The sequence below is a fragment of the Haplochromis burtoni genome, unplaced genomic scaffold (genome assembly GCF_018398535.1).
Source record: "Haplochromis burtoni strain Fernald_Lab_line unplaced genomic scaffold, NCSU_Asbu1 Contig_158, whole genome shotgun sequence".
Classification (NCBI taxonomy): Eukaryota; Metazoa; Chordata; class Actinopteri; order Cichliformes; family Cichlidae; genus Haplochromis; species Haplochromis burtoni.
Genome location: NW_024582519.1, coordinates 679712 through 702386, shown reverse-complemented (window position 1 = coordinate 702386; position 22675 = coordinate 679712). Strand labels below are relative to the sequence as shown.

Here is a 22675-nt window from a genome sequence, read left to right as displayed (position 1 = left end):
GAGCTGTGAGTACAGAAGTGGGCTGCTTCAGGTTGTTATTGCTGAGAGGACGTGTTAGTCAGAACACATCGAGTCATTTTACTGCCCAAAGTCACATTAACACCACTGTCGTGTATGAAATGTATATAAAATATATATTATATATATGCGAGACGATTCCACGCACGTCACGCTAATACACAACCTAATTAAATGTTATCTTGTACTGCGAGGTGTCACTGCAGGAATATTTATACATCATCAGGGCGACTTTTGGAATAATATGATGGGTACAGTTTATCATCAAATGGCTATTATATGCAGACTTTTTACTAAGTCATCTGCCCACACTCTTAAAATATTCATCTCCACTTGGAGACCAGACAAATAACAATTATTAACTCTCATGTTTGTATATTTAGGTTTATGTGACATTTTGGGACATGTTTTTATTTGCTTCTTAGCAGATCGGTTCAAATGTCATTACAGAGGAATCGGTTTGCTTGGCCTAGCAAAAACACGGCTAGTTTGGCTCCGTCACACGGTGAATAAATCCAACTGAGAGCCGCTCTGATGATCAAAAATGATCAAAGTTTGTTTAACCCTCTGAGGTCTAAGTCATCATTTTATAGAAGACATGAGAGTGTTTGTTAGGGGGAAAAAAGAAGCGTGAATAAGGCTGGGAGAAAAGTTTCATAAACACAAAAAATGACAGTTTTTGTCATCCACACTTACAGGGGATTTATATTTGTAAATCTGCAACCCTGCAGCCTACACCGTAACTACACACCACATGGACACAGTCTGCGATGGCTGTGATTGGACAGTTTGGGATTGTCGTGTCCTCCTGAATATTTAAATCTACTGTGTCTACTGAAAGAGACTATATGGAATTGAAGAGAGAAACAGGACGAACTCCTGGTTTGTTGAGATACCGCTGCGTTGGCCAAGAAGGACTTTGACTGTATTCAGACACTCGTCTGTGTCAGGGACCACACTATCAAAATGTGTATCTAAAAATCTGTTTCAAAATACTTCACGAAAGCAATTAAAATTAGCACTAATCAAGGAGACTGTTCTGCATCCACGCCACGGCAAACATGGAGTGTGTATCGCTGGAAACCAGAGTGGTTAAACAAGAGGTGCTCTCTTTTTCTGGGTCTTCCACCTGTTGCTCGCACAGACTGTAGTAAAATATGGATTCTTTAGAATGGCCATTAGGGGGCGACTCTTGTGGAGAACACGCCCTGGGGTCCATGTCTCTGTAACCTCAGTAGACATTTTTCTGAAGAGTTTATGGGCTCAGTCGTTAGTTTTGGCTCACACTGAATGAAACAGGAAGTTCATTTTGTAAATGATTTTATAGTCACAAAGGAGGATTAGCCAGGATAAGCTGACTGTCCCTCGGTTTCCTCGCTCATCACGTCCAGTTTCAGGCAAAAATGATTAGCTAGGGTCTTCACTGTCCATGGGTGGTGTTATCTTGACTAGCTCCACCTTTCATACTGTGGTTATGTTGTTGCTAGGCACTGTCATCGAGGGCAAAGGTATGATGGCAAGGTCACATTTTAGATATTATAAGCAAACCTGGAAGCACTAAAAAAACAACAACAAAAACTGCAATTCCTGTAGTGGCCACTGGAGGCTGAGGCTAAGTTAATCCCCACTGACTGCCATGATAAGACACCCAACTTAATACAATTACAAAGTGTATTTAAAGCCTGGTATCTACAGTTCCTCATTCAATAAAACCACATAGGGGCACAGACTTGTTCTATAACTCATCACGGCTAATGCCAAACTCAACATCTTAGCGTATTAGTCCAAATACAGTCATCTCATGGGGTCTTGTTTGATTGCGACCTCGCAGATGATGCGGCCCCTTTCAGCTAGAAAATCTAACTAAACAGCCAGTAAGCGCGACATCCACATGCTTGTAACAACAGGAAGTGCGATCTTTTTGTGTCCATCTGAAGGAGCCAAACATGTATTTGCTACCACTTCCAGTCTGAGCGTTGCTAACTGATGCTTCATATTCAGCTGACATGCTTTTCTTGCAAGAAAGCGAATAATCACATTTCCAAAAACGTCACTGCTAAATGACAATCTGGTTTTTGTTTTCACTCTGTAACATGCACACACATCCACAAAAAAATAAATAAATAAATAAAGTTTTGTTTCCGTACAGAAGGTTTTGCTGTAGAAAGGCAACACTGTTGAATGCAGGTTCAAGAACAAAGTCAGCTGCTCTGTGAGCCACAGCTAAAACAGAACGAGGGATTGCAAACGATGTTCAGCATGCTCCGCTCCCTGCCTGACTCGCTTGTCCTCTTTCAGAAGCAGGCATAGAGGACATGCTGGTGGCAGATTTAAAAGGATCAGCGGGACTAACACTCCTCCCAACCTCACAGTGAAGATTATATTCAAAGTGCTATTTACATACACGTATATATGTATGTGTGTGTGTGTGTGTGTGTGTGTGTTAATTTTGTCAAAAAATAACCACTCTATTTAATAAATTAAAAGTAACAAAAAGCAATATATTGTCTCAAGGTAATAACATGATTCTTTAATGATTAAAAATAGAATTTAAGGAATATAAAATACACAGCTTTGCAAACAAAACAAAGCAAAAAGAAATTAAGAGTTTCTCAACCTTCTCTGGTCCTGGTTTTTAGGTCCCGAAGTTTTCATAATCCAGGGTCGTTCTGCACATTTTAGTCCATTTAGTGCTTTTTTGGTTAATTTCCATGTTGGCTGTTATCTATCAGTCATTTGATTCTCCTCTAAATGGTCCTGGAAGGCTGAGGAACTTTGCCCAAAGCAAAAAAGCAATAACACTCTGCATTTACATACATAGACCTTTAAGATTCAAGATGCTTAACGATCTTGTTAGACCATATATAAACAGAGTGACCCTCCTGTGTCCAACAATTGCCCACTCACACTCTTGACACTCACGTGGGGGTGTATTGCTGTTAAAGTGCGTTAAGTCTCCCCTGGGACTCCCCTCAGACCAGGCTGAAGCCCTCGTACTGCTCCACGGCTTGAGTGAGGCGGCGGCGCAGGATCTCTTTGGTCTGGTAGCGGGGCATGTCCAGCAGGTTGTAGCATGTGTGGGCCACGGGCAGGTAGTGCTCCTCTGCTGTGGTAGACTGGATGATGATGCGCAGGCTCTCCATGCCGTGGATGGGAATGCGGTCACTACCGGTCAGGAACACTGCAGGCAGAAAGGGGACATATGGAACCGAGGTAAAACAAAATTAGGGAAGCTCTCTGAAACATGTTTGTGCTCTTGTGCAGACACAAGCTTGATGTTTCTGGATGTTATTAATAAATCTGGTCTTTGCCTGTCTAGACAATTTTTGACTCGCAGAGAATATTGCTCCGATTTTCATATTTTGGCTAAAAGTCATTCTTGGTTGCAATGAAAGCAACATGCATGTTTTTTTACACTGCAAAGAAATGCTTGTTTAACAGAGAAACCTGCCCACAGAACTCTTTGGGCTTTAAATACACTTTAAATAAATGTGTAAAATTACAGAACAGAAAAAAAGAAAGAAAAAGAAAAAAATTGCATTATTCTCATTATTAAGATTGAAAAACCTGAAATTCTGCATTCAGAGACTCATTAAAAGTGGCTGCAGCGAACGACCCATAAGTTCAAATGTTAGGTTTGTGGTTAGCTGGCCTGAATGGACCCTTCAGAGTGCCAGTTCTGCCCCCTGGGCCAAATGTTTGACACCTCTGATCTAGGAGCAAGAATCACAGGGTGATTTTAACAGGACATCGTCATGCCACACTTCCCACAACAGCAGCGGTATCACTATGCTCGACATTATTTAATCATATCATTTACTATTACTAAAGAATTCAGCATAATTGAGGTCTTGTAAAGTAAACAGTTGAATGAAACACTTTATTCAAAACTCCTGAAATGTGCGATTATTTTCATTAACACTGAAAAGTTCTCGCTTTCGTTAAAGCAGCACGAAGCAGCTCTGCTGTCTTCACGATCTGCTCTCATGACCTGCAAATTATTACACTGCAAAGCGACTGCGGGTAAGAGAATTAAACTGCCACGCAGATCATTTAAGGAGGCAATTAAAGGCTTACACAAGAACTGCTTCTTCTTTTCCAGAGGGAACTCGTGGAAAACCTCCCAGAACAATCTGACTGTTGGATGAGTGGCGGTGTACTCCCCCTTATAAACGGCGTTCTGTAGAAAGAGAGGAGAGATTTGGAGATTAAAAGCCTGTTTTACCATCAGTAAACAATTTGATTTGTGGAAAACATGTTAGTTCCTTATCAGTCAGGAAATAAAGTCCTCAGAGACGTGCAACAATCTGGGTGATTTTTGCAACTACTGGCCTAAAAAAAAACAACAAATCAGTTTCCCAGTTTTTTGACATCTGACAAAACAATCTGCTGTGCAGATGTTGTAATCTGCACAAAAAGGACCTCTGGACACAGGAGATAAAGTCACGGGTAAAATATGTGAAGAACTGTTTTGGCTCATACCGTTTATGATCACATCCAGAGCTGCAAAGTAAGCCAAATGTCACAACAACCCACAAGAGCGGAGTTTCTAAATCATTTATTCGCCTCCATATTAAATGATCCAGAGGTGTGCTTTTTCAACATCTGGCAGGAATAACACGAAACACACGAGAACGAGCCTTTCAGAAAAGATCAGATTTATCTACAGTTTTCTTCACCATCCAATCTAAATTTTAACTTACCTAATATGATGATTTGTGAATATATATTTAGAATATTTCTGACAACATAATACACGTTTCAGTATTTTGCAACTAAAGGTACAATATGTAAGATTGGTAAACCACAAACAGCTGAAACATTAAAAAGTAAACTAAATCTATAAATTATTTATTATCATTACACATGTGCAATGAATTTTGATGCAGTCTCATTAGTGCAAACATTTGAAAATAATATGTATATAAAGTAAATATATGTACACAAGTAAAAACCCATCATCCCAAACAATCCTTCACACTCTATGGGCATTCATTGCAGTTGATTCTCTTAAAAACTGCACATTACTACAAGTGTATTTATGAGTTTTGGATAAAAAAAATTCTTTGGTTCATGTTTTTAATGTCCTGAAACATCTGCCCTTGCGCTGACATTCAAACAGAAAGTGGTGCAGGGGGGATGGATGTTTCAGGACACTCTCAAATGACCGTATGACACTGGAATAGCACACTACAGAAATATCTCCTGAAGTTTGATTTCTAACTTGCTAATACTGCGTCAAACTCAATTTTTTTTTTGTCGCTTTAGCACTGCAGAATTTATACTTATTGTTCCATTTTTTCTTTTGCATCCAGTAAAAAGACAATCGCAACAACCAAACGTGGTTCGCCGGTATCTGTGTCTTACACCAGTGAAAGAGCCTTTTCTTTCCTGCTTCTTACTAAAGACGTAAACACCTATAATTAATCTTTCAGGTACAATGTAGCACCGCCTGAGGTGATGGTTTGAGGTAATGTTTGAGGGTGTCTCTCACTACCGTTCTAATCTAAGATGCTAAAGCTAAACATCTATCATTCACTGAGGCTGGTATGTAGAGCCGCAGGCATGGCTGCAGTGGTTATTCTGAGCGAGGCAGTTCCCTGGTTATATAAACACAATGCTAAAAACTACATCATTCTTTCCTGTGGTCGATGACAAGGATTTTAGGGTTTGTTTGTTTTTTAAATGCAACATCTGAACAAATCTTTCACATATAAACTATTGGTCTGCAAACACTTGTGCTGCAGGGGATTCAAGATTTTAATCCAAAAATGACAACAACAAAAAAAGAAAAACACACACAGTGAGGAGAGGCTTTGCTGACCCTGAGCTGGAAAGTTGATCAGAGCAGTCGGAGTACATGTGCAGATGATTAAACCACACACTGACCTTCTCCATCTCCTCCCAGTTGTAGTTATTATTGCCGACCACCATGGCCATCAGCTCGGAGGGCTGGAACAGAGACAGGATCTCACCACCACACACCTTCAGGAAACCAGCGGAGAAGGCAGAGTACTGCTCCCCCACCGAGTCTGAGAACACGTAGCGCAGGTAGGCCTCCACAAACTCCTTCCTGAAAAACACACACAACACACACACACACACACACACACACACAACACACACACACACACACACACAAACACACACACACACACACACACACACACACACACACACACACACACACACACACACAGGTTCAGTAAACATGCAGAAAATGAGCACATTTATTCAGATGTCAAAGTGGGACTATAAACACTCTCTTCCTCTCTCTTTGTGTCTGAATCTGAGTGTGTTCACATTGTCTGAGCTGTCTGTTCAAAGCTTTTTTTTTGGTTTGTTTCTTGAAACCTGCTTGGAACTCATCAACGTCCTCTTCATCCAGCCCGCTCTAATTTTGCTTACACCTCTGTGAGGTCTTAGCGCAGAAGTTGCTTAGGTAGATTAAACCTCTAATCTCTTCATCTGTGCTGGAGCCACCTGTGAGTGCGTCAATATATGTGTAAATACTAAAACAGATTTGTTTTCACTGTGCCAAGCTAAACTACAGAAGCAGGACACGAAATGCTGAATAAATCTCCTGAAAGACTTATATTTAAACAGAGTTCCTAACATTAATCTATTTTAAGACCTCTGAAATGAATGCTTAAAAGTAAAATTACTGTACTGAAGGAGAGGAATGTGCAGCTTCAACATTATTTTTAAATTTGGGAGACCAATGGAAAGCTTTAGTTTGGGCTGAGCAACTACTGCAGTCAGTCAGTGATAGACATCCATGCATTTATAAAACATGTCAAAGACAAAAGGGAGAAGAAAGCAGAACATATTTGTCACTTTCCATCACTACTCAAAGTCAGACTTAAGTCTGATTGAGATGCTTTGTCGTGTCCTTTGAACAGGCCGTTCAGAAACCCTCCAGTGTGGCTGAATTAAAACAGTTCTGCAAAGAGGAGTGGGACAAAATCCCTCCACAGTGATGTGAAACACTCACTGCCAGTAATTACAAACACTTGATTGCACAAGCATTAATAACTATTAACTGGTAACACAACTAGTTATTGGTTTTAGGGAGCATTAGGTTTTAAGAACTTTTCTTTCCCCGTAATAAATACATTTTATATTCACTCAGGCTATCTCTGTCTAAGACATGTACTCAGCTACAACAACAGGAAACCCCAAGCCAACCACACACAGTGCATAACAGCATCTTAATAGATTCAAAATAACAGGTTAAAAATCCCAAAGTGAATCAGATGTCGGGGATTCAGAAGAAACCAGTTACTTTAACTCAAATGTTCAGGAACGCGCAATCCTCGAGCAATCACTCCAAGAAAGAAGAAAAAGAGAGAAACCAGATTTTTAAAACCTTTTCCCTGATCACACACACAGAAAGTAATGATGTCGTTTCATTTAGAAAGCAAGGACTCTGTGTAGCAGCTGCTGCCACAAACCCCCGTTTAAACAGGGAGGGTACCAACAGAAGGACCAACATGCTCCAACAGTTGGTCAGAAGGTTCCTTTGTAAGTGCGCATGCGCCATTAGCGTGCTGCCTGCTGTAACCCTAATTTCCCTCGGGATTAATAAAGTATTCTGATTCTGATTGATTCTGATTCTCCTGAAATTTGAGAGAAATACACAAGCAGGTCTTCTCATATAGGAAACCAGCGCACAGACACGCACACAACTGCTTCACGTCAACAAGCTAATAAATACAGGCTTCAGACCAATGCTACAGTCTTCCCAGCCAAGCAAGTCACACCCACAGGGGTCACAAAGCCCTGCAAACACCAAACTTGTCTTACACAACACAAAACGAAACAAAAACAAAGGCAGGATTCATCAGTCTGATAAAGTAACCTTCAGTATCAAAATAAAACGTGCGGTATGAGATGCTGCTTTAATACCACAATCTAATATTCCTCTTGTTATAGTTCCATATCTGAGTGTCGAAGGGATTTTGGAGAAACAATTTGTGTTACTGCTGCTCTCGCCATCTGTTCAGCACCAGCAGCCAGACATGTTGACACCGCCCGCCCCCAAACGCTCTCTCTCTGAGGACTCCTTCACATAACGCTGTAATCAGTGCCACTGGCACAAGGACAGCAGCTAGAAATGAGGCGCAATAGCACGGTGTGAGTGAATCTAAAAAACTGTGTCTGTGTGTGCAGCACAGATCGTGGCCTTCAGCTCCAACAATGGGACACAAGCTGCTGGCTCTATGAGCGCATTATAATCGCTGTGCGGGGAAAAAAAGTAAAATCTCACAGTCTTTGCTTCTTCCTTCAGAGAGGACAGAGCGTGTAGCACTGAAAAAATGGAAACGTTCATGAAATTAAATCTAATCTGGTAAACGGGCTGGTTCTTATATAGAGCTTTTCTACTCCGAGAACTCAAAGAGCTTTTTATAAAGCTTCACTCATTCACACCAGCACTTTTTTCTATGCTTTTCCTATCCAGGTGCTTTCTATCCAGCATTGACACACATTCACATTCCCATGGATGCATGGGAGAGCAACTTGGGGTTAGTATCTTGCCCAAGTATATTTGACCGGAGCAGACGGGGATTGAACCACCAACCTTCCGATTAGTAGGTGACCTGCTCTGCCTCCTGAAATACCGACTGAAACGTGCTGAAAAGTCAGCTTAAATTTTCAGTGTGCGTTTTTTTGATTTGTCGAGTCACCAAACCTGTTGTTTTTGTCCACAGCGACGCTCTCTCCTCCGGGAATCAGCTCCTTGACTTCTGTCATCCCGTAGTTCTCCCTGGTGATCTAAGACATGAGCACAACAAACAGACTCACTGTGGAGCTTTTTTACATTGCAAAAGTGCACAAGCCGCACAAGATAATTGCAGCTTTATTTTTTTAACATTTTAAAGTTAAAGAAGTCCTGTGATGCTCCAGTTTTGTTTTTTGTTTTTTTCCAAACACCAAAACCATCTGTCAGCTAAACCTCACACACACACATATTTTCCTCTGCAGTCAAAGACTGTTTTAGGCCCTTCTTCTGTATCACAGATCTTTACAACCAAGGATCCCTTAACATGTGCTGTACTTCATTTTCAGTTAACCCCACATTGTAGAAGCCAGAGGATCAATTCAATTCAATTGTCTTATTTATATAGCGCCAAATCAGTCGTCTCAAGGCTCTTTATATTGTAAGGTAAACACCCTAGTGCCTGTGTGGTACACAGATTAAAATGTATGTCAATCAATTACAGAGACTCCTGATCCAAACTTGTTATGTATATAAAGCACATGTGTCCACAATATCAATTTCTTCCATTCTAACCTCTCCATCACCACCATGAGGGAGACCAACGAGCCATCAAAGGACATCAGGGACAAGACTGTAGACCTGCACAAGGCTGGAATGGGCCACAAGACCATTAGCAAGAAGCGTGGAGAGAAGGTGACAATGCTGGTGTGATTATTTGGAAATGCAAGAAATATAAACTGATCACCATGAAAAGCCTGCCCTATGGGATGAGGGTGATGCATCACCCCAAAACTGGCAGAGAGGACCAAGAACACCATTGGCAATATGCTACGTTGTAATGAACTGAAAATCTTTCACCACCTATGAAGTGTTCAAGATGGCACTTGTAACGGCCAGTCTTAAGTTTGCCAATGAGCAAGAGAAGGCTTGGGAGAAAATGCCGCGGTTAGACGAAACCAAAGATCAGACTCTTTAACATCAACTTGACTTGAAATACGAGATTCTTTGAGTATGAACACCATCCACATAGTCAAGCAGGGAGGTAAAGCCATTATGCTTTGGGGCTGTTTTTCTGCTAAGGACAGGACGACTTCAACACAATGAGGGGCCACTGTGGCCATGTAATGTAAAATATAGCCTCTGTCCCTCAGCCAGAACAACGAAGATGGGTCATGGATGTGTCTTCCAGCACAACAATGACCCAAAATATACCACCAAGGCGACAAAGAACGAACAGTCGTGAGTCATTCTGTAACGTAGAACTTCAAGGAACATATTAACAATAAACAAAATAAAGAATAACACCAGCCTTTTTCACACACGTGGCATAAAAATCAACAAATAAAAAGTTACACTTACAGCAAAGTTGAGAAGAAACGTCTCCTCCACGTCACTTCCTTCATAGTCTAAAAGCTGTTGTAAACTCCTGGAGAAACAAAGAAATCAACTCATAAAAACCAACACAGAAAACTCAAACTGTCATTTGCTCAGCAGACAGAAGCAAAACAAGGAAAGTTAAAACTGTATTATGGTGTTACACACAGTGTTATAGTCACTGCTTGGAGCTGTAGTAATACAGAACTTGTCGGTAACACTCTTTGCAGCTCTTTGGTGTTATACTTGTATTTAACTCTCAACTCTATCCACGTTTGACCTTTACATTGAAAACCCAGGGATCAGCCGTGCTGCTCCAACAGCTCCGTAGATGAAACAAATCGTGAACACAGGCTCTGTCAGATTAGAGGTGAATTATTAATAATAGGAAATGACTCACAGGGAGTGTTGTGTTAGTTTTCCTGAAAAGAAAATGCTAGATGTTATAACCACCAATAACAGGAAGGACAAATGGGCTGCCAACGGAAATGCTAATTAGCCAAAGGGGATATATTATTATTGTTTTGCAATTTGACCCAAGTTACTCGGCTGAGGTCACAGTACAAAGAAAATATCAAACAATGTTTTATCAGAAAGCAGAGCTGGTGTCTGCTTCTTATCTGTGTGTTGTCTCCACTGTGCTGCCTTTAGCCCGTTGAAGCTGAACGGCTCAAAAAGACAGACAAAATAATAAGAACAAACATTTTAAGATGTAGTGTCCTTTAAGATGGTGTTGTCTCGAGAGCAACAGGCTGCTGCAGCCCGTACGTATCGGTAATCACATTCAATGGATAATCGCAAAATCAATAGTTGACTGGAGACAATTAGGCTGAACGGAAATGCTGACCGTTCCTGCTCTAAATTCAATGAAGTGGCAAACAATCTCACTGCTACTCTGAAAAGCAAAAACACTGGTTATGTAAACAAGTGGCACACGGATTTGGCATCCGGGTGCAGATTTGATCCTAACCCCGATGAAGGTAAACATCCTTCTAAAGGAGGACTATTTCAAGTCGCTGGCCCAAGGCTGAGATATTATCATCACTTTACTCTGACAGCCCTGCGTGTCCAGACTTTCTTCTCTTCTTGCCAATAGGTTAAAATTAATGGAGTCATAATCTTTTTTTATTCCAGGCATTTTTTTAAATCATTGCACCAATTTATTTCTTTGTTTCTGTGGGACAGTAAAGCCCCCAGATTGGGACTTTCTTTATTAGAACAATTTACACGTTTTATATATCGGTCTTCACATATTCATACATTTATCGACTGGCTTCACTCGCCTGAGTTACTATGGTGTAGACTTGAGATTCAATCTCGCTCATCCTTTTCTTCATCTGCCTCTCTAATCTACTCTCCATCACCTATTAGGGCAAGATTTATTAAACAGAGCAAAACAGCATCTGAGTGCATTCACCAAATAGTGCTAACAGGTGTGTTTAGTTTTACAGGTGATTAAGAAAAATACACAAAAACCCAAAACTGTAAAGTTCATGCTTGATTTAAATATTCTCCTCCTTATATTTTGCACCTTAACTCCCAGAAATACAAATGCTACACAGTCAGTCGCAAAAATCTGTGAGTTCCCTCCTCTTACGCGCAATCTTAGGATTCAGTCTCAGTTTGAAGTCTCATTTTAAGTCATTTTAAGTCTGCGATGCCGTTATTGAAAAAAACCCTGTGCTCTTACTTATGCCTCCTATCTTCTGTGACATAATCGAGGCATTCAAGTTATTTTATTGTCCCATTTATTTCTTTATTTCCAGATTAGATTCTGTGCCAGGTTTCAACTTACACTATTTAAGATATAGAATCCACTTTTCAAGGTCTTATTTATCAAGAACTTACCCCAACATTATGGACCAATGTGCCAGATGTCATGCCTCACCTTGTTTGTCTTTTGCTTCAGACTGCATAATTTTTTATGGAAGGTTTTAGGAACCCAATAACAAACTGACCACTTCCATTGCTATATTTGGGGGTTCCACTTGTTCCCCAAACATACCTTGCTTGCATGCAAACATCGCTTTTGGTGAGATCTTTCTTCCTATTGTTTGTGTAGGTCCTCAGTCAATCAGGTCGTGGTAGTTGAAGGATCTTGAAATAGAACTTGACTTAAGTTTTGAAGACCTCTCACCTAAGAGGTCTCTTCAGTTGCATCCTATTCCTCTGGAAGTCCACTAATCCCACAGTTATCTCTCTTTATGCTTTAAGGATGTCATGTCATTTCTTAAAACTTAAAGACTGTTCTGCTAAGTTTGATCAAAAATTGAATTCTTTCATTCATTATTTTAAGTCTTTACCAACTCAGAGTACAGATTAACCCTTATATATAAATAAATATATAGATTAAAAAATGAATTAAAAATAAATGGTGAGTTGCAATGTGCCATGTTTACCGGGCTTCGGTGGGTGAGAGCTCTTTGAAGTCCTCCAGCGTGGGTGACACCTCGAGCAGCTTCTTGTAGAGAGCCAGGGGGAAGTGGAGGTCCACCACTGTGGCGTTATAGATGGCCAGACCGCAGATGATCCCGATCAGGTGGAACCAGTTCTGCTCTACAAAACACTGGAGATGCACGCAGAAACATTATTTTCCTGTTGCCTTTCTCTTACCACTTCTCTGTGGCTGAAATCTGAGCAGAGTCTTTGGTGGCATCATGTCAGCTGGCTCAACGTAACTCGACAATTTCTCACATCCCACGAGCTGAAAAATGTTATATGGTACACCAGCAGTAAATTCACACTCACAGAACTATACAAATATGAAAAAGGTACCTTTCTTCTTAACGCTAAGATATCAGAGCTTCGAGGTAAATATGCTATCATAAGGATAGAATAAAGCCAAAATATGGAGATTAAAGTCGTCATTTAAAGTAAACAACTGCCAAAGCTTCTATTACCTCTACAAAATTGTGTAGACGAGTTAGTGAAATCACACTTAAGAATCAGCTTTAATAACAAGGAAAATTGTTTGTATTTGTGTGCTAAAAGGGAATTTTTATGATGAGTATAAGGACGCTGAAGAGAAGGGAAAAAAAAGATAAAACTTGGAAGAGTTAGCCAGATTTGTACAAAATGAAAAAACTGGCAATGGACAGATGTGAGGATGTCAATGGTTACACCCTCGTGCAAGAAAGAGACTGTATGTTATATCACAAGGCACAAAAACACAAGAAAGCTGATGAAGCTGTTTCACTAACTCATCTACACAAAGCATTCTGTAGAGGCTATGGCAGCCATGACAGTTGTTTGAATTGAAACAAACAGCTGGTCAGTAGATCAGCAGTGGGCTTCGTCCAATGATCGCTAAGTATGTGCCTAAAAATACACCAACCATTAACCTACCGAATAGTTGAGATATTCTGGAACAACATAGTGGACCCTGAAACCAACAACACCACCCCTCGAGCGCAACTCGCCACACCAGATCATCTTCCTCCATCTCACTCTATCCCTGACATCCTCCTCTGTCACTCCAACCCTCTGCATGTCCTCCTTCACTACATCCATGAATCTTCTCTGTGGTCTTCCTCTTTTCCTCGTCTCTGGCAGCTCAATCTTTAACATCCTTTTTCCAATATTCACTGTCCCTCCTCTGCACATGTCCAAACCATCTCTTGTCTCCACTCAACCTGAGATGTCCCTTTGGTGTACTCATTTCTAATCATGTCCTTCTGTCTCACTCCAAAAGAAAATCTTGACATCTTCTAGATTATCACTATGGCTGCAACTGTGTGTTATAATTATGTGCCAGAAAATGAATCTTGGACTATATAAAATAAATGCTACTCTCATGCAAATACCTCTTACTTTTTTACTTAATAATTTTACAAAGAGTTAGTTTAAAAGGGGGGGGGGGGGAGGGGTGATTTTGACCTTAATTTGAATGACAGAGAGGTGACTGACTGAACAGAGCTAATATTATGTTGTTTCCAATCTCAGTCAGCATGACGGTCAAGGCTGAGGGACGAGCTCCCTTATAGAGGTGAGTGTTTTGTAAACCTTAGTGTTCCCACTGACATACAGCATCTCTGTGTATAACTGCAGAAACAGCAGCTCTTCTTCTTGGAAAAAACAGCAGCAGTCAAACAACTGCCAGTCCACATTCGGGTAATCAATTATAGGCCGACTGCTCTTTAGTCCAAAAAAAAAAAACAAAAAAAACACCCCAGACAAAAGAAAGCTGAAAGGCTTCAAACTAAAAGGAAAAGGTCAGTGGATTTATTGAAACACTGACTTCTCTTTTTGAGCAACAGATATGACTCGTCCATCCTGCGCATGTCAAAGAGACATTATCTCCAAGGGGCAAATTAGGCTGGAGCCCACACAGCCCAGACAAGATGCTTCAAACCTAAAACAAGGCTGAGTGCAATTTACACACACAGCACAGGAGCAGTATGCTTACTAATTACTTAAATCTTCTTTCTTTTCTGACGTCACTGAGATCTCATAATATCATTATTAGCCTAAACGCTTTACTTCCCAGAAAACAGCTGAGCTAAAAGCCAACAGCACAGGCTGCTTATTGTCAGCAAGTCCAAATATGTTTCAGTCTGCAGAGTCACAGTATTTTCCTTTTTCTTTCAGAGGTAGAAAAAAAAAGTGGACCACTGTATGCAGCTTTCAGCTTTGTGACTGAAATGCAATAACCCCTGTAAAGCATGGATTAGCTGTGCTACACTGTTGTGCATTAGGAATTAACCAATGATTTTAGTTCATATCCAAAGTTACTTAAACAGTTGTGTGTTTCTAAATTATCCATAAACTAAATAAATAAACAAGCTGTCTCTGATCTGTCTACGATGTTTTAAAACACAGTCTCCAGATTAAGTATCATTTTTCTTCTGGATAACCATATCAAAAGGTGAAGTTTCCTATTTGAAGACATTGCAACTACTCATTCATTAAAACCTGTTCACAGCAGGTGCAGCAGTTGGAAAAGAGCTTCGTGTTTAACTGTCTGCAGCAGTGCGGCTCACCGTAATGTTTCAAGTTGAAGGTAATATGCTAAAATTAGACTTAGTTATATTTAAATATACTCGATAAATACTTTAACATACTAATTCCACTGCCTGTTAACTGTCAACCAGGGAAACTCACTTTATCTGAGAACCAGAGCAGGTTGGACTCTTTGTAATGAGTGAACATCCCGTACACGGGATCCATCAGCTCCTTCAACAGCAGCAGGAAGAACTCTTTAGTTACGCCGCCTGCGTCTACGGCCTCCTCTCCATCAAAGATCACCTGGAGGGAGGAAGAAGCAGATGAAAAACAAAAACAAATCTTCGCTTTGTCCAAGTTACGCCTCCGGTGAGTGCCGCCTCTCACCTTGAGTGGTTTCTTGAGGTCCACGTCAGAGTACATGGTGAGCTCGCGTAGTGTGTCGCTTACTAAATGGCTCCTGCGCACATGGAGCACCAGGTAAGGGTTCCTAGCGAGGTGGGGTTCCAGTGTGAGCAGCATAAAGACATTGTGTAGGTTTGCACCGCTTACTGCCATCTTGGTAACGGACACAGGTGGAGAGAAATGGATAAAACAATGTTCACATGAGAACGAGAACAATTAAGAAACATTTGCTGACACATAAAGTCTGTCAGCAGCGGATACCTGCATTTGCAGTTCAGCATCAGTTTGCAGCATGGTTGTCTTGGCTTTTGCGTTCAGTATGAACGGGTAGGCACATAGGTTTACTGCGGGAAAGTCACTCTGCAGGGAAAACAGAATGAATGCTTAATAAACCATTTAAATGAATCACATTTATCTATTATGCTTAATAACTGAGTCTTTAATTCAACTACCTGTGAAGGGGATGATCCCACTTTCTAAAAATGAGAATGAAAGAAAAGTCATCTGATCAAACCTGACACTTGAAAAATAAAAAGACATTTAAAAGTAGAAACGAAGAGATTTTTAAATTCCTTCCAGTGCCCGAGTGTTGTTTATGAAACAAGTGGGCAGCAAGAAGAGACAAACAGACCTGACAAACACAGATGCCTTCCCAAAAACCTATCCCAAACTCAGTACTCACAATCTCAGCTTTACTCAGAAACCATTTGAGGTAGTCTTCCTGGATGTCCACGAGGCTGGTGATGTCTGGGATGTAAAAGCGGTTGTACTCCACGTGTTGTGCCTTCAAGTTTACCTGGTAACATGGAACAAAAACCTGCTGATCTCCAGGAAATGTCACAGTACACAGCAGACTACAGATTACCGAGAACCATCTGACCGTGACACAAACACTTCCTTCTTGGATTGTATTGCCGAACAAGCACAGCTGAGAACGGCGAGTGTCGTTTGTGAATACCTTGTGGAGCTTTTCCAGCAGCCGAAGAGTTGCAAGAAAATAGTTCTCATAGAACATGGGCACGAGCACCGTCTTGCCTCCTGTTAGCATAAAGACAACAATGCTCTTGTACATGTCGACCATTCGGGTGAACACGCTGCCATCCACGATACACCACCAGTTGTCTGCAGAGACACAAAAAGGAGAGGAAAATAAATGACCTCAACCAAATACACCATGATATTTTATGGTGGACTCAAGTAGCACTGAGGTTGTCAGTTTCTTCTATGATGTATTGGAATTTCAGGAATTACACAATAGCAATGCTTCTGTTTTAGCAGTCAAATGAGCTTGCAAAGAAAAGCGTCTGGACTTCTTTAAGTTACTTGAAGACGTTTCACCTTTCATCCGAGAAGCTTCTTCAGTTCTAAGGTCAAATGGTGGAGAGTCCCAGATATAAACCTAGTGGGAGTTTCCCCCCCACAGAGGGACAAAAGGACCCCCTGATGATCCTCTAATCGCCTGAGCCAAGGTGTGAAACTGGGTGTGGGTCCCAATCAGCCAGAGTTTCGGGTGAGTTACTCACCCGAAACTCTGGCTTCTCGGATGAGAGGTGAAACGTCTTCAAGTAACTTAAAGAAGTCCAGACGCTTTTCTTTGGAAGCTCCTTTGACTACGATGACCTGGATGACTGAGAACCTTCACAGACATTCTGTTTTAGCACTTAAATAATTTAAAGCCACTTCATTAGATACACCTGTTCAACAACTTGTTAACACAAATATCTTATTAGCCAACCACAGGGCAGTAACTAATTAGGGATGTACGCAAGTTCAAACTGAGCACTGAATGGGGAAGAAAGATGATTTAAGTGACTCTGGACGTGGCGTGGTTGTTGTGCTAGATAGGCTGGTGTGAGTATTTCGGAACCTGCTGATATAATTTGAATTTCCCATATAAATATCTTCAGGGTTTACACAAAATAGCCTGAGAAGGAGAAACCATCCACTGAGCAGTAGTTCAAAATGTTTTGCTGCCAAAGACCAAAGAGCAGAATGGCAAGACTGCTTCGAGCTGACAATAAGGGCACAGGAACTCAAATAACCACTCGTTACAACCAAGGTATGCAAAAAAGCATCTTTGAACTCACAATATGTCAGACCTGGAAGAAAATGGGCTACAACAACAGAAGAACACACCAGTTGCTACTCATGAGAGTTAAGAACAGGAATTTGAGACCACAGTTCACACAGGCTCAGACAGAAGACTGTAAACATGTTGCCTGGCCTGATGAATCTCCATTTCTGCTGTGACATTCAGATGGCAGGGTTCAAATTTGGCATGAACAACATGAAATCGTGGCTCCATCCTGCCTTGTAATGACAGTTCAGGCTGGTAGTGTGGGGCACATTTTCTTGACACACTGTGGGACAGCTAGCACCATTTGAGCATAGTTTAAAGCCCACAGCATACCTGAATACTGTTGCTGATAATGTCCATCCCTTTATGACACAGTGTACTGTCCCTTCTGAGGAAGCAGCAGGATAACGCACCACGTCACAAATGTCAAATCATCTCATCGTTTTTGATCATAGCAGTGAGTTCGCTGCACTCAAATGGACTCCACAGTCCAAATCTCAGAGCACATTTGCGATGTGATGGAATGAGAGATTTTCATCATGGAAAAATCTGCTGAAACTGTGTGACATTACCGTGTCAATGAGAACCAAAATCTGAGGAATGTTTCCAGCACCTTGTTAAATCGATGCCATGAAGTATTAAAGCAGTTCTGATAGCAAAAAGGGGTCTAAGGTGTAACTAATAAAATGGCCAGTGAACGTATGTTTGTGTGGCGTAGACCAGACATGCATGAACAGTTTTACGCAGCAGTCGGTCACATGTGCAGAGGTGAACAAACCTTTCTCCAGAGCGCTTTTGTCACTTGTCTGTATTATTGCAGCAGCACTATGAATATCTTTGAAAGTGTTAACAACATTTTATGAAATATCATCCAAATATTTAAAATAAATGCACGAAAGTAATTTTCAGGATCCACCAAGAAAAAAAAACAACATTATTATTATTAAACTGATTCATGTGGCCACAGAGTGAAGACTAAACTAGCAGACGGGCTAGTAACTGACCTTTACCTCTGTTAAAACCCCTAGTTTTCCTCAAATATCAATAGTGAGTTCAAAAATCCATATGAGCCAGGCTCTAATGTTTGAAGATGCTGTGAAAATATTGTTGTCCGGGTGGTGTTTTTTTATCTGTTGCTGACGAAGCACACGTAGCACAGATATGGACGAGGATACCGATATATTCTAAACATCAGCGTAAGCTTAACATGGTGGGACATAGCACAGAGTTGCTGAGCTTCACAGTTCTCAGTTATCTCCCAAAGTCAAATCTGAATGAAAAACTGTATTCAGTGTGGTTGTGCAAATGTAATACCCAATACTTTGCTGGGGTTGGCATCTAGCCGCAGAATAGCCATTGCTAGGGGTATAGTGAGGCGGATGTAGTTTTTGGAGTCCTGCAGGGCCGGGTACTCTGACAAGATGAGGTAGATCCTCATGGCCTCGACATCAGGAGGGGAGCGTGGCAGCTGAGGGATCAGCAGGCTCTCAAAACTCTTGGTGGCCTAAACAGGAGAGAGAGGATGCAGACATTATACCCTCTGTTTAGTTACACTGCTCAGAGAAAGAAGATTCATGTTAGAGACAAAATGCAGTCAGAGAATTATTAGGGTTTTACTGTTTTTAAAAAAAAAAAAAGAAAAAAGAAAAAAAAAAAAGCTGAATGTGATGGGATATTTTTATATTTCCAAACAAGCTGGATGAATGAGGCAGCAGCGATAAAACATCAGTTGCTAAATTTTGCGAGAGGTTATTTAGTGGTTGGGGAAAGAGGCCTCAGCCTGCATCAATCAGACTGAGGCCACTTCAGTCCCAAACATAACATTAGTGCGCCAATGTTAGGAGTTGTCAACCAGTTCTCCATTTTGTGCCATGGATCTGTGGCAGAACTTGATGTACTTTCAAAACATGGATTTTCTTTTTTTTTTTCTTTTTTTATTCCACCAAATGAATGGTTACAAAGCAAACCCTGCATGTATTAAACCTGCATCATTGAGGAGCCAAAACACAAAGCGTTTCAGACAAAAATCACTTTCTATCACATTCATTGATACCAATTTCTATGAAAATCACTGTGGATTTAGACGTTGGTGACCTACATACAAACAATGAGGTTTTAATTTGGAGTGAGCAGCTGATTTTCAGCAGCAACATCTACAGCCAGAGGCACAGGGGTTCATTAGGATTCACGCAGAACTCCTTCAATTCCTGAGATTAACTGTTTGCCACTAAATCTTTCACAGCTCTCACCAGCTTTGTCTGGTGACAGTTACGTTACATTCATTGCTTATGAATCCACTTTATGTGTAATAGCTTAAAAGGTAATTGATTAGGTGATTAGAGTAAACCAAAACTTGTATACTATTTTCTTTAGTATACAAGGGATAGCTCAGTAGGTAGAGTGGTGGCCCCATGATCGGAAGGTCGGGGGTTCAACTCCACTGAACGGCTACCCTGAGGTACCCCTGAGCAAGGTACCGTCCCTACACACTGCTCCCTGGGCGCTGCATTGGTGGCTGCCCACTGCTTCACTGGGTGAATGGGTTAAATGCAGAGAAACTATTTCCCTATGGGGACTAACACATACACATTATTATTCATGCTTCTGGTCAGATAAAGAAAGTCAGACAACAAACATTATCAAACACATGCACCATGTGTCCTTAAAGACATACAGTAAACTGGGTTTGGAGGTTAGAAGCAGTACCTGCTCCATGAGTTCAGAGAAAGCTGGTTTGCTCAGAGTCTCAAACAGCATTCTGACAGAGTTGAGATCGATGCCTGGGATCTTTGGGTTGGTTTTGAAATGGGTATCATCACTGAGAGAAAGCAGATAAAGAAAGATATAAGTGAGATCTCAGCAAAGGATAAAAAACAGAGCTCATATTCAGGGAATTCGTGATAAAGCTTTGATGGAAAGTTGCTTTGGATTAAACACAGGTCTACTCCAAGCTGTCATCCAGCAGGTCAGCTGTGAGTCACCTTTAGGTAGGTGTGATAATACTCACTGCAATATAAGCAATGGTTAAGTATACATGCAGCCTAAATGTATTTACGTCTATCCCTAAGCAGATCTCTTCTTCTGCCTGGGAGATGACGAGAGTGAGAACCAGTTGATAAACACACTCGCTGCTTCGCCTTAAACAACCCTCAACATATCACTGACACTGAGCATTAAAGATTTAGCTATCTGTAAATGCCATCTTCCTTCCCTATAGGCACAACAAGACAAATACTGACTGACACAGTGGACTGATCCCTAATGGCAACTATTTACAGCACTGTAGCTCAGGTGGTAGAGCAGGTCAGCTACTAATCAGAAGGTCGGTGGTTCGATCCCAGGCTGCCTCCTGGCTGCATGCCAAATATCCTTGGGCAAGATACTAACCCCGTGTTTGCCTACTGGTGGTGGTCAGAGGGCCTGGTGGCGCCAGTGTCCAGCAGCCTCGCCTCTGTCAGTGCGCCCCAGGGCAGCTGTGGCTACAACGTAGCTTGCCATTGCCATTGTGTGAATTGGTGAATGACTGTAGTGTAAAGCGCTTTGGGGTCCTTAGGGACTGAGTAAAGCGCTATACAAATGCAGGCCATTTACCATTTACCACTCAGTCAGATTAGACGTGATCCTGTGGAGACTGTTTGTCAAAGAGCAAACAGTGCTGCAGATGGTGCAGCGGTTTGTGCTGCAAAACTACTGAGTCACCGCAATGACCCATTAAATTCAGAGAACTCTCTGAGCTTAAAGCACCATCTGAGCAGTTTTGGTTCCCAACTGTGATGCTAATACTTCCTGTGCATGGATGTGCTCTGAACAACTGCAGCAAATCCCACAGCTGTACCTAATAAAAGGAGATACAAATACAGTTTTTATGGCTACATTTTTGGGAAGGTTTTCATGTTATTAACTAAGGCAGAAACTAACATTTATTTCCATTTAGTCAGTCAATTAGTACAAGTCTGTCCTCCTGTATTTCATATGCACTACTTACTTACTTTATGATGGATGTTACTATTTGTTTTACCTCCTGTGGCATTTCAGTTTTTGAAAGATTCATTTTTCACGCATGTGTCTGTGAGGCCTTTTTTTCCAACCCGGTGACCTCTACAACTCATTCCCAGGACGCGATAAGTATCTGCTGATTAGTTTGTCCTACACACATCATGATGTCAACACACAGGTTGATGGACTCGCACAGATCTCGCTAACCAAACAGATAGCATCTTTCCCAGGCCTGACAATCAGCTGGATAAGATGATATGCATTGATTTGAGGGTATTTGAGGGCAACCGTGGCTCAGGGGGTTGGGAATCGCATCTGTAACCGGAAGGTCGCCCGTTCGATCCCTGGGCTCTCTGTCCTGGTCGTTGTGTCCCTGGGCAAGACACTTTACCCTACTTGCCTACTGGTGTTGGCCAGAGGGGCCGATGGCGCGATATGGCAGCCTCGCTTCTGTCAGTCTGCCCCAGGGTAGCTGTGGCTACGACTGTAGCTTGCCTCCACCAGTGTATGAATGTGAGAGTGAATGAATAGTGGCATTATAAAGCGCTTTGGGTGCCTTGAAAAGCGCTATATAAATCCAATCCATTATTATTATTATTATTTGACAGAGAAAGTACATCTTTGTGAGTTGATCACACGGCATGCGTTTCCTTCATTTATGACACACACCTGAAGGGCTTAAGAAGTTACTCTGTGATGAATCTGCACTAATAAAACGCTAACAGATCCTTCTTGTTTCCTTTTTTTTTTTTAAACCTTTGTTGGGGACTGTGGTGCCCTTTTTTTGTCCTAAAATACTGGGAGAGTTTCTGTGGCAGCATTCAGTGGAAAAACTGCAATTTTGATGTCGAGCGCGACTGCAGTTTGTGCCATCTGTCAACTGCCTGAACCAAGGCCAAATATCCTGAGCATGTGCTATTTTTGGCTCAGCACAGTAGCGATACAGACACGTGCAGCACATAATTGTACTAACTATTTTAAATATGTCGTGCCTGTCTAACATAAACCATTGTCACATTTTCAACCTGCAGAAATCAAACACTTCTTCTAATAATAACACAGACAGTGACGGAGAACGAAGAATAAAATATCTGGTCATAACTTGTCATCCAGATGGTATGCATGCATCCAAGGTTTGTTTG

The 22675-nt window shown here is 41.3% G+C and overlaps 1 protein-coding gene across 3 annotated transcripts in view; it reads right to left on the bottom strand.

Annotated features, from left to right (window-relative positions):
• Positions 1–2527: 2527 nt before the first annotated feature.
• Positions 2528–22675, bottom strand: part of herc3 (HECT and RLD domain containing E3 ubiquitin protein ligase 3) — a 32924-nt gene continuing 12776 nt past the window's right edge. For all 3 annotated transcript variants that reach the window (XM_005932347.2, XM_005932348.2, XM_005932349.2), the window contains 14 exons: positions 20244–20355; positions 18852–19041; positions 16419–16582; positions 16143–16256; positions 15913–15936; positions 15722–15820; positions 15443–15613; positions 15215–15358; positions 12514–12680; positions 10100–10166; positions 8711–8793; positions 5908–6091; positions 4096–4198; positions 2528–3199 (listed from right to left, as the gene is read on the bottom strand). In XM_005932347.2, coding sequence (XP_005932409.1) covers positions 2991–3199; positions 4096–4198; positions 5908–6091; positions 8711–8793; positions 10100–10166; positions 12514–12680; positions 15215–15358; positions 15443–15613; positions 15722–15820; positions 15913–15936; positions 16143–16256; positions 16419–16582; positions 18852–19041; positions 20244–20355 — 1831 coding nt within the window. In that variant the 3' untranslated portion in view covers positions 2528–2990. The remainder of the gene's footprint in view (positions 3200–4095; positions 4199–5907; positions 6092–8710; positions 8794–10099; positions 10167–12513; positions 12681–15214; positions 15359–15442; positions 15614–15721; positions 15821–15912; positions 15937–16142; positions 16257–16418; positions 16583–18851; positions 19042–20243; positions 20356–22675) is intronic.